Source organism: Pezoporus occidentalis, unplaced genomic scaffold (assembly GCF_034315485.1).
Source record: "Pezoporus occidentalis ecotype Australia unplaced genomic scaffold, CSIRO_AGI_Poc_V1 ctg81, whole genome shotgun sequence".
Lineage (NCBI taxonomy): Eukaryota > Metazoa > Chordata > Aves > Psittaciformes > Psittacidae > Pezoporus > Pezoporus occidentalis.
This window is the reverse complement of record NW_026916170.1, coordinates 8,317,916-8,330,653: the sequence shown is the minus strand read 5'-3', so window position 1 is coordinate 8,330,653 and position 12,738 is coordinate 8,317,916. Positions and strand designations below refer to the sequence as shown.

General features: G+C 40.2%; 1 protein-coding gene across 8 annotated transcripts in view; it reads left to right on the top strand.

The window, feature by feature from the left end:
* The window catches only part of MAP7D2 (MAP7 domain containing 2), a 77,549-nt gene extending 70,754 nt beyond the window's left edge, over positions 1–6,795 (top strand). For all 8 annotated transcript variants that reach the window (XM_062603828.1, XM_062603822.1, XM_062603821.1 and 5 more), the window contains 6 exons: positions 203–307; positions 1,526–1,579; positions 2,224–2,302; positions 2,993–3,179; positions 4,312–4,591; positions 5,161–6,795. In XM_062603828.1, the coding sequence (XP_062459812.1) occupies positions 203–307; positions 1,526–1,579; positions 2,224–2,302; positions 2,993–3,179; positions 4,312–4,561 (675 nt within the window). In that variant the 3' untranslated portion in view covers positions 4,562–4,591; positions 5,161–6,795. The remainder of the gene's footprint in view (positions 1–202; positions 308–1,525; positions 1,580–2,223; positions 2,303–2,992; positions 3,180–4,311; positions 4,592–5,160) is intronic.
* The last annotated feature ends 5,943 nt before the right edge of the window (positions 6,796–12,738 follow it).

The following is a 12,738-nucleotide window of genomic DNA, read 5'->3' as shown; positions in this document are numbered from 1 at the left end:
TGTATGTATGTATGTATGTGTATATATATATGTATGTATGTATGTGTATATGTATGTATGTATGTGTATATATATGTATGTATGTGTATATATATGTATGTATGTATATATACATGTATTTATATATACACATACTTTATAGCATCTGGTAATATGCCTGAAATAAATAATGGCCCTATCATATTTTACACATTTTTATTAGAGGGAAGAAGCAGAAATCAAAGCCCGTGAGGCAGCTGAGCAGCTTCGTCTTGAAAGGGAGCAAATCATGCAGCAAATTGAGCAAGAAAGGCTGGAGCGGAAGAAGGTAGATACTTGCTTCTTAAGATAATTATTTCATTTCTTGTTTAAATACATAACCCAGAAAGTACCCAATAGTTTCTAGAAATAATAATCTGGATGGATGTTTATGCGTAACTTAGTATTTGCTACTTGCATGTTAGGGGAACATGGACATAAAGATTTGTTACAAAGTGGAGTTGCCTGAGGCAAATGGTTTTCTACTAGGTACTGAACAAACACAGAATTAGCCTTTACCCACAAAGTTAAATGCCAGAGACAAACAGAGAATGGCATGCCAAGGCAAACCTCAATTGCCGCCCAACCCAGAACATCACAGACTATTGAGGAACATAACTTTGCTTTAAAACTTACTCAACAAAAGCTCCCTGTCATTAATGGAGAAAGTTAATGTGATTAACAAACTGGTTTTCTCCCACCTGGCTTGTCTCTAATTGCATTATGCAGAGGCAGCAGGGCAGTCTGGCCACCACCTCACGAAGAAATGGCTGGAGCTGCATAGATTAGCTTTATCTATAGCTCTGCCAGAAAAGAGTGAACAGCTGCAGAACCTCTGTCTGGTTATAAGAAAGTTGTCTTCCCATATGTTATTCCAATATATTTTGTATTCCAGCTGTTTGCAGCTGAGCTGAAGGCATGTTGCAGTTGCAGATTAGCATACCAAACCGAAATGTTTAAATCTGAAATAGTTTCCTTTCACAGTAGTGCAAAGAGACAAGATTTGTTGGGAAGGTTTTTCATTTTTAAATGAACGAAGAAGAAAAAAAAAAAGTAGTATTTTAGGGTAACGCCTTCTGCATTTCCAGCAAGAATAATGTCAGGTATTTCATTTTACTCTTCCATTCCAAGGCACCTAACTGTTTTTTAAAGGAACTGTTTGGAAAAACAACCAGATGAAAATTATAGCTGCTGGTTTTAAATAAATGTCTTGTTCCAGATCTGAGCACAACTTGTAACTGCAAGCACCTGGTATTAAAATGTTTGTCTCTAAATTGCATCTACTGAGAAAGTCATGTTCTGTGAGATCTGAGATATGAAAGCCAGCTCCCAGGTGCTTTCTACCTTTTGTTTTCTGTTTCTTATTTATTCTCACTTTTTCAAGATAGGCAGGGATGAGGTCATGGCAATAGAAAAAAGGTTTTCTTTTTCTTTTTTTTTTTTTTTCTCCATTATCAGTCTCTGGCATTCTCTGCCTTCTCATTCTCCAATTTATTCTGATTTCTAGAGAATAGATGAAATAATGAAGAGAACAAGGAGGAGTGAAGCACCAGAAATAAAGGTATGAAACACTGTGTGTTTGCAGGTTTCTTTTGGTTTATTACCAATATGTAAAAATTAAACTCTAGAGTGTTCCTGTGTTACTAGGTGTAGAGTGTAGGTAAGTACACCTAAATTTTAGGTGCATTTCAAACAGAATGACTGTGTCCCAGTAGCTGTGTCACAGTTATTTTGGGCTGCTGCTACAGAAACAGCTTTATGCAACTGTTACAGACTTACCTTCCTCACTGTTAGAAAGGTGTTAAGAGCTCATTCCTGGATGTTGGAGCTGTAATTTTGCTGTTCTGATGCATATTCTCCTTCTTTGTACCAGCCAATGGATTAGTTACTGAGCTATCATGTTAAATCTGCCAGCAGTGTAGGATTGAGAACGAGGCAATTGTGTCCAGCTTGAAAGTGATGGTCAGGTTTTCAACTAAGGAAACTGTTTATTTGGTTACTTTCAGACAATGTTTCTTTTTGATGTTAAAAATAAATAAATAAAATCCTATGCCTAATTAAGAAGGAAAAAGAAAATCGTCTCTTGCTGTCAGTGACATTTAACCACCCTGTGGCCCTGGGCAGTCTCACAGGTTGTGAATCCAGTCAGTTCTATGAAGGTTAGTCCTTCATCTTTCATCCAGTTGACTCATTGCTTGATTACAGAAGGAAGAGACAAAACAGGAGGTACCATCAACTTTGAATGTGGAAAGGCAACCAAAGGCCCTTGTTCTCAACCAGCCAGGTGAAAATTGCCATGTTTTTTGACCTGTTTTCACAGTTAGTTGTCTTCAGAGTTTTGTAATCTCAGGCAGAGCACTGTGTCTTATTGCAGATTCTTTGCTTTCATTTTGAAAAGAACAACTACTTTTGCATTCGTGACAAATGTTAGAAAATAAAGACTTTGTTTTGCCACTTAAGCAGAAGAAAGTTTCTTCTCCATTTTAGTACTTGACATCGCACTTCTGTAAATGAGAAGTTCCAGTTTGCCAATAGGTTTGGTTGCTGCAATCTACCTTCATGTTTTGTAGGTAGAAAATATTTGCACACAGCCAAGCTTGAAAGCTTTTTATAGCATTGCTGTAAGTCTTACATTTAATTTGACTTTACAAAATTAACATATGTATTCAAAGAATTATTAAATAAAATATACAAATTTGGCATTTATCTATATTTTGTTTGCTTCCCTAGACAAAGTTTTTTAATATATGATATAAGAGATAAAACATTCTCTTCCTATCCACTCAAATATAAATTGAGTGGAAAAGAGGATATGATCATATGATCATATCATATGATGAGCCGTAGATGAATCCTGCTGCATTGTCAGTCGTTCTTTCTACTTGATCTGTAACTTAAAAGCATTTGTGATTTGTTTTTTAACTATTTACATAAAGAAGTTGCTCCTGTCACAATTTCTAACCTTCTTTTATAGAGATCAATGGATTGGCAACCTGCCTGAAAAATAAAAGTTTAGAAAGTGCTGTCCCTGTAATCCCTTCCCAAGATGTAGTTGCTAATGGATTAAAGTCAGCCCCAGGACTTACTCAGCTGGAAGCTGTTAACGGGAAGTCTAACAGCATGGAAGATTCAATGGATGAGGTTCAGTCCATGGATGTGAGGTACGGATCACGTCTACCAATACAAATCATGGAATTCATGTTAGACATGTACAAAGTTTTCTGTTTCATTTGTTAATACTTTACTGCTTTACTTCTCACCTGCCTCACAGTGTGGCAGTCAGGTGTCCACTGTGTTATACTCCATTCTTGTCAGGATGTGAATGAGTCAACAGAACCTCATTTCACTCATGTATTTGGTGCAGGGTGGGAGGCTCTGAAATCCTTCTGTAGTCCTTCCTTACAGATTCCATACAAATTTGCCCAGACCTCTCAGATTGTTCTGTGATAGTGTTCTGATAATCACCATTTGCTTACTTCTCTCAAGACTGCATAGCTGCAATTCGCAAACTTTTTTCCCTCCATACAAACAGAATAACGAAAATATGAATTTAAAATTTTAAGTCCTTAACTGGAACAGATGTACAGAAATCAATAAATAACTTTGTGTGTATTAAATACTGTTGGATTTCGATGGAAGAACTTGCAGGAAAGAAGGAAGTTGATAATTTAAGGCTGCAATAAGAAAGTTAGCTCTGAATTTTAAATATTTATATGTTTTTTCCTTAATCAGTAAGCTGACTGAACCTCTCATAGTGTTTCAGTATTTCCAGTAAATATGCATAAATACATAAGAAATGCCCTACTGACACACTCCAGAAGTCTGTATAGCCCTTTATTTGGTCTTAGAGAGTATCAGTAGGAAAAACTAGTTGGGGACACCACCTGAGCCCACCACTTCTGCAATCCACGACCACACAGAAGTGTTATATTAGGGATGTTGGAGCGTACAGCTCTGAGTTGGCCACTGATGGCTGTGTTGCCCACGTTTATCCAACTCCTTTTCAACCTGCTGATAATGTTTGCATCCAGGACTTCATCTGGCAACAAGTTGACTCCCACAGCTACCACAAACTGTAATCTTTAAGGAATATAGATTAAGAATGGCCTTCCATCCTAAACAGGGCAACTTCTTTTTGTTTGGGCAGGAATGTATTCTAGGTAAAGGCTTATTGCAGCCGACCTTAAAATAAGTGGTAGTTTTTGAACAGTCAGAAGATCGGTTTGATAGTTGCTCAGTGAAAAGTTGCACACCTCTTACTCTCCATCTTCCTTTCATTTATCTCCTGTATAGCCCAGTTTCAAAAGAAGAACTAATCTCTATCCCTGAATATTCACCCATGAATGAACTCATGCCTGGTGTTTCTTTGGATGAGAATGGAACAAGTAATGCCAAAGCTCTTGAAGATCTCTTGGATTTCACAGGCCAAGCTACGTACTCCAAGATGTCCAGTGATACCATTAGCCTAGATGACTGTAACAAAAACTTGATTGAGGGATTTAACAGTCCAGGACAGGAAAATACACTTAATTCTATCTGTTGACAACCTCACTTTTCAGCAGAACAGATAAAGGTACAGTATTGTGATAAGTATCTTAGATGTGATAAATTGCTGTGATTACTTGCAAGCTTCCCAGAAAAATATAGGAGTTGTAAACAGCATATGTGGAGAGAGAAAGAAAGCTGGTCTCCTAGATATTTAATTGCAGTGTAATCTTTCGTATTTGCAGCTCTCTGTAAACTGGCATCATATGCAAACTGAGCATATTGTAGCAACCAAAAGTGTCTGGTAAATGGAAACATTTCCTTTATGCGTTCATAATGTAGTGAGAAGAGTTGGGTTTTTTCTTTATTAATAAGAAAAGTAAGTCTTTGGAGCCTGTTTGCATGAAGAAAACGATTAGAAGTGGGGCCAGCCTCGAAAATGGTAGTTATTGTTCCTGCTTACTCTTTTCTGCTCCCGTAAATAGTTACTGCATGGTGTAGAATCACTTTTCCTGGAAAGCCTGCATAGTAAAATAGCATAGTAGGCTTCGGTGACACCTTACTATGTTTTTTGAGAGAGCGTATTCTAAATTACAAAACTGAGGTCCTTAACTTGCACAGCTGACTTCATATTCTTCTCTTTTTTTTAATTGACAGAGGTAGCGATTTGTGGAGGAGCTATATCCCAGTGATGCTACTGGAAGTAAAATATGAGCTTGTCACTTGAAAGAGCTTCTGCAGTCCTTGAGCACTGGATTTCAGATAATCAGAGCTGACTACAACTGTGTCTTCCCAGGGAATATGTTGAATAACTGGCTGCTTTTGGTAGAAACCAGTGATCTAGAGGCGTGATGGTTTCAGGGAAGACTCGAGTGTGCATTAGAATTTGAGCTTTAGCTGCTAATAAAGCACTTACTACTTCTTTTAATTTAAAACTCATCTCAACACCTCACTGTGACACCTGTGCATTTTATTTTTGAAATAGTTTTTCCCTCAGCTTTATCATTCATTCATTTAGATGTCTTTTTCTTGTAAATAATGATGAGTTTTGCCCACAGTGCATTGAAATGAAATAATATACTGGACATTAGTTTTGTGCCTATCTTTTTTTTGTCTTTAATAAGGAGTTATTGGCAACTCTTATGCAGGTGTATAATTCAAAACTATGCCCAAAGAGGCTTAAGATATACAACTTCTGGAATCAGAAGAACATTTTCACTGACTGTGGAGTGTGGGAGCTATCCTGTTATGACTGACACTTTTAGTCACTAGTAGCACTTACTGGTTAATACTAATTATTTCAGGAGTGACTGTCAACTATGTGTTTAAAAATATACTTGTGTAACACCTGTAAACAATGTAGGCAAAACGCCTGGTGTAATCCTTTAATATATATATCTCTCTATATATATAGTATAGCTGTAGTAGATCCAAGTGATGAGTGGTCAGGGGGCTGAGATTATATGTTAATCTTTGAAGATGCAGACACTTGATTAATACCAGCAGGCTTTCTATCATGTGGGGAAGTATTTTGTCTTCCTGTAGGCTCTACAAAACAAGATTCAGACAGCAGCAAAACAACATCTGAATGTTGCAGCAGAAATCCAAAGGCCAAGGCATACATGGGGAACACTTGTAGCCCCCTTATTCTCTAAGCATCTGTATGGAAGAAGTCACATTGAGATGTATAATGTCTAGCCATTATGTGCCATACAGTACTAACTTTATTTCTGCGGGTGAACTACGATAATTTCATGCTGGATCTTGTGCTGCTTTGAGAACACTTTTGCCCAATTCCATATAAAAATAAACTATAAATAGAGCTCTCTTTGGACACTAACACAAAAGAGGTGAAAACCTGGGGGGTGGGTTTCTTTTTTGCTTTTTTCTCCACTAGTAAGGGAGTTCACAGTATAGCTTGAGCTCAGTTTTGTATCCCCATTCTTGTGCTCTTTAAAGCCAGCAACGGGAAAGAAACCAATGACATCATGTGTGATGTGTAAAGAAATCATACCTACAGCAATCCAGCTCTGTTTATGTTGGTGTACTTCAGAGAAATACTTTCTTTTGACTGTACAGTAAGCTGTAGCATGGTACTGTGTCTTCCAAATTAGCCCTTCATCTATTCTCTAAATAGTAAACAAACAAAACCAGTTTGTTTTGCTGTGATACATTTTGTTTGACGAATGTCATATTTTATTATGGTGTCATTGTATAACCTGTAGATTTCTGTATTTGCATGACCTGTATAGCATGTATAAAGGTGAAATACATTTTCATTTATGAATCTAACTTGTTTCTTTGTGCTTTTTACTCCTAGCAAAAATATGACTAATTTAAAAACACATGTATGTTAATTTATTCTGAGGTGTCCTCTGAAGGAGGGTGTAATACCGAATGAAGGAGCAGTTGTCAGAGCCTCAGAATGTTTCACTATTGTTTCCTTTGCCATATATTAATTTGTTTTCTGAGGTCTTGCCGATACACTGAGGAAATGCAGAATGGTGGTGGTGTGGTTTAAGCCCAGCCAGCAACCCAGAAACCATGCAGCCACTGGCTTACTCCCCCCTCTTCCTCCCCCTGCTCCCGGAGGGACGGGGAGGAGAATCGAAAGAACTTAACTCCCATGGGCTGAGATAAGAACAGTCCAGTAACTAAGGTATAACACAAATCACTACTGCTGCTACCACCAATAATAATAATGATAAGGGAAATAACAAGGGAAGAGAATACAACCACTCAGCACCCGCTGACCAATACCCAGCCCAACCCGAGGAGTGATCTAGCCCTTTGGGGTAACTGCCCCCAGTTTATATACTGGACATGACGTGCTGTGGTATGGAATGCCTCTTTGGCTAGTTTGGGTCAGGTTTCTGTCTCTGCTTCCTCCAGCTTCCCCTCCTCCCAGCCAGAGCATGAGACTCAGAAAGTCCTTGGTCAGAGTAAACATTACTGAGCAGCAACTAAAAACATCGGTGTTATCAGTGCTGTTCCCAGGCTGAAAGTCAAAAACACAGCACTGCAGCAGCTACTAAGAAGGAGAAAAATGACTGCTACTGCTGAACCCAGGACAGGTGGCAGAAGAACCTTAATGAGGGCTTTTAGGCTGTAGCATCTGACAGTATACAAGCCAGTTTGCAGCCCCTGCTTCAGCTCTCTGGGGTATTACTTGGCAAAGAAAACAGGGAAAAGAGAACTTGGGAGCTGTGGTCAATAGGCACTGTTGTGTTCAGTGTGCAAGAGTGTTCCATAAGGGTTCCCATGATATAAGTGCTAAACTTTGCTTCAAGCTCCATGCATGTGCTGCTGCTTAGGAAGAGGTCAGCCTGGAGCTGCTGTTATTTTTTGAGTGAAACACTGGGGGAAAATGTTCTACAATTACTATTTTTTAATTTATTTTTTTTAATAATATCTGTCAAAAATGAGATCTACTTTTATTGTGAGGTATATTAATACTTTCCGTGGGGACAGTTCATCTCACTAATGCTTTATTCTCAATAACTTATGTAACTATAAGTAAGTTTCTAATACATCAATAATACCTGTGAGGTAACTGATCATTGCAGTAGCTCTCTAGTTAGGTTCAGCATCACTTTCTGTGGTGTTGCCCCACACCCAAAAGTTGTCTCGGGCCTTAGCAAAGGCCTGGAGCAGACCTCCTGGTTCCCTGGCGAGTTAATTTCAAACCAAAATAGTATCAGTGAGGGGTGGATCTGGAACCCGAGGCTGCATTTTCATCTAGCAATAAAAAGCTAGAAGGGTGGGGAAAATCATCCTCTCTCCTGTAATTGTACAAATTACATGTGTGCAGAAAACAATAGAAATAGCAGAGATAGCTGCTCAGGCTGGTGGGGTGGGGATCTTCCCTCTGCCACCTCTCACACAGAAGCTTTCACTGCTTCCTAGCCTCACCAGCATATACAACTCAGGCACTCCTGCCACCACCCTGCTTGTATTTCAGGTATTGGCAGTGGGGCATTTGGGCTAGTTTTGGCTGGGGCAGAGTTGATTTTCTTCATGGCAGCCAGTATGGGGCTGTTTTGGATTTGTGCTGGAAACCATGTTGGTAACTCAGGTATGTTCTAGCTATTGCTGAGCAGTGCTTACACAGAGACCATTTCTGGTCTTGCTCCTACAGGGCCTTTTCTGCTCCTCACACCATCCCACCAGGCTGGGGGTGCACAAGGAGCTGGGAGGGGACACAGCTGGGACAGCTGGCCCCAAGCAACCAAAGGGATAGTCCATGCTGTATGGAGTCATGCTTGGCATATAAAGCTGGGGGAAGGAGTATAGAGGGAGGACATTCAGAGTGATGGTGTTTATCTTCTGAAGTCACCATTGCCGTGATGGAGCTCTGCTTTCCAGGGCATGTCTGAACACCTGCCTGACCATGGGATGTGCTGGATGAATTCCTCGTTTTGCTTTGTTTGCATATGCGGCTTTTGTTTTACCTGTTAAAGTGTCTTTATCTCAACCCATGAGTTTTCTCACTTCTACTCCTCAAATTCCCCCCCCCAACCCACCAGGAGAGAGTGAGCAAGTGGCTGCGTGGGGCTTAGTGCTGGCTGGGGTTAAACCATGACATAGCTCTTTCACTGCTCTACAACCCCATGTGCCTGAGGTAGTGCAGGGGACTTCAGCATCAGTCACAGCTGGTCAGAGAAGCATGGGGTCCCAGGACACCTGCTGGGCTTCAGTGCTGCAAAGCAGCCTGGAAACCCTAGTAGACAGCAGACATCCTTCACATAAAAGTTTAAACTGTAGTCCCTTGCCTGTATTAAAATGTAAGTGGGTTAATATTCAAGAGCTGAAGACTGTTTACTCTGTGAGGTCTATTTCTTGTTTGCTCTAAGCCACAGCCCATACCTTGCACAACAAGGAGACTGTCCTGTAAATGGCACAAACGAATCAGTGAGCATAAGCTGCTGGTCCTCCTGCTTTAGCAACCTGTGGGACTTCTTCCTTACTCCTTCCCATGCCCTCCCTATACAAGAAAAAGGTAGGGACTGAAAGCTACTCTTTCTTTGCTCTCATTTTAGAATAATGTCTTTCAAGCTATTGGTTGCCTTGAAAAACAACATGGGAGAGTGGTTGTTTACCTGTGCTACCTGTGTGCACAAGTATACATAAGTGTCAGCTACCTGATGTTTGGGGTGTTGGTTTTCAGTATCAATACTAGATTCTGAAAACTGGGGGGGGGGGGGGGGGGGGGGTTACTATGCTAAAACCTGGAATATACAATGTATGTTATAACTGAATACAATTATCTCTGTCTTTTCATTCTAATCTGAACAAAACAGGTTTAAAATTCATTTTATCTGTGCAGAATACATACACTTACAGATACAGAAAATGTAAGCTATTCAGCTGCATTTTTGTTATTGCTATTAGTGGCAATAATATCAGTCCAGAAGGCTGCAAGTCATAATGTTTGTCTCTTCCCCCACTTTTTTTCTCCCATCATTTCTCTTATCCTTATGGTCTCCTACAGCTGAAGAGTAGATGATGCTGTTCACCCAGCTGGCCAATTTAACTTGTCTGTTGAAGCAACCTGTTAAGTGTAAAAGCCCTTCAAATTGCAGGCAGAAACACTAAGAGAAAGGATGTTTAAGCTTTTAAAATAATTACATGAAGTATAAGAAAATGGTTTCTTGACCCCCAGGATAGTTTTTGACTTGTTTTCTTCTCAGTTGGCTTGTTTGTTCTCCAGTCTGTGTATGCTTTATAGCATTTCTAATGATTCAAGACTAAGGTTGTGATGTTTTTTATACTGGGTTTGATGACTACCTGAGGCCTGCAATTTTCAGGATCAGAACAAACGCTCTGGAAGCTAGTGCGTGATGTTCGGTTGGGAGCTTTACAGAAATAGATGTGTATCCCTGTGTATCCCTGCTGAAATCAAGCCTTAATGATTCCCAGAAAAAAAAAGAAAAACAACATACAGGAGAGATTGAATGAATTGAAGGAAATGGTAAGTAATGTGCTGCATGCTTTGTGAAGTCCTTGCTCTGAGTTTTTTAAGTAGTTGCATTAATAGCCCAAACCTGCAGCTTTGTATTGTCACTCATATCTTCTTGCTGTGTCTAAAAAGAATAACTTGATGTCAATGGCAGATGTAGGTGATTGATGTTGTATGGGATTGGACCCAAGAACATAAAATTACATAGCTGGAGAGAAAAATAATGGGTGTGAGAGATGTTCACAGCCAGGGAAATTGCTCTGATGGTATTTCCTCATTTTTTCTAGAAATAACAGCCACTCTCGCCAAACTTAATACATGAGCAGCACAGTAAGCAGGATCAGGGCTAATGTCTGTAGCCCGACATTAACATTATGCTCACACATCCCTTTTCAGAGTAACTTCTCTCTTTTAAAATACAGATGGCAACACTGTCTGAATACTATTATTAGCATCTTATGTATGCAGAGCTATGGGGGTTTAAACAAATACATTCTATAGATATAGAGTTACTCCTGATTTCCCTGGTGTGAGGTGTCAATCAGGAACAGTTTTCACTCCTTCCTTTTCCTTTTTTTCATAAACCTCTTATCAGTTCAAAGACACAAATTCAAGAGAATATAAATTATGGTGGTTGACTGCTGGAATGAGTTTGTTCTCACAGCTTCTGGACAAAGACTGCCCACATCACAGCTGGAAGAGAAGCAAAAAGTCCAGGAAGGTTTTTTGAGACTGAATATGTGCTGTACTCTGCTGGGGACAGCAACAAAGCACCACTGGCACAGGCAGTGAATACAATTCTGGTCAGAAATGGATAAAATTTCCCCAGGTGAAGACCAGGTCAGAATTTCTTTCCTTTTGACAAGAAACATTTGTGTTTCTAACCTGTGTTTTTACAAGGTTAATTCATGCTGATGTGCTTGGGCCAGTGTTGGTTTTCAGGGCAGAAAGTGTCCTGTAGGAAATGGAGCTGCTGGTGGATTTAGTGTATAAATGAGTGATGGAATGAGGGAGAGGAAGCAGTATGGGTGAAGGTAACAGCTGCTGAAGAATGCTAAGATGCTTTGCACATATTTACTACCACATAATTACTGTTAAAATTCCTAACACAAATGAGCACCAGTTTATGCCCACAATGTCCTGTCAAGCTGGACATGTTGAAATTTGATCTCTCCTCAAACTTCTCGTACCCCACCTGCAGTCCTGTGTCCAGCTATGGGACCCCCAACACAGGAGGGACATAGACCTGTTGGGAGTGAGTCCAGAGGAGGGCCACAAAGACAATCAGAGGGCTGCAGCGCCTCTCCTATGAAGACAGGCTGAGAGAGCTGGGGTTGTTCAGTCTGGAGAAGGCTCCAGGGAGACCTTAGGGCAGCTAAGGGAGCTGGGGATCGACTTTTTGCAGGGGCATGTAGGGACAGGACAAGGAGGAATTGCTTTAAACTGAAAGAGGATAGAATTAGATTAGATATAAGGAAGAAATTCTTTCCTGTGAGGGTGATGAGGTACTGGCACAGGTTGCCCAGAGAAGCTGTGGCTGCCCTATCCCTGGCAGGGTTCAGGGCCAGGTTGATGGGGCTTTGATCCACCTGGTCTAGTGGAAGGTGTCCTGGCCCATGGCAGGGGGGTGGAACTGGATGATCTTTAAGGTCCCTTCTAACCCAAACCATTCTATGATTTTCATCCTGCTGTTTCACTGGAGTTTCTCCTGTCATCTTTCCAAGATTTAGCTCTTGCATAGGCAAATAAATGCAACCATTATGTGCCTCTGCCTTCCTCAAATTCATCTGCTGTGGCCTCTTGGGTGATAAGCCTGGTTCAAAGCCTTTGCTTTTAAAATCCTGTTACTGTATTTATGTCACACATTGGTGTTAATTCATGCACTGAGATTGTTTTCACTGGTATTTTGCCAAAATCCTACTGAGTTTACACGGGCCGTACGCCCAGCGGCAACAGCGCATTTTCACATGTTGTTACAGGAAAGTCATGATAACCTTATAAATAAAACATATGGGCAGCATTACATCATGAGAGCCCAGCCTCACTACAGGCTCTCTTTGAAAGAGTTATCTGGTGATACTATCAGAGACAAGTCATGCAGTCATTCATCCTCTCACGTTCCTTTGGCCTTTAATTAAACAATTACTTTACAGCTTTCCTTAAATTTCAAAGCTGAATAATGTAGGACTTATTTCCTCAACTAAGGAAGGAATCACTACCTGTTGCTTTGAGCCTAGACTGACAAAAACATCACAGTTCCACAGAAAGCTGTTAAA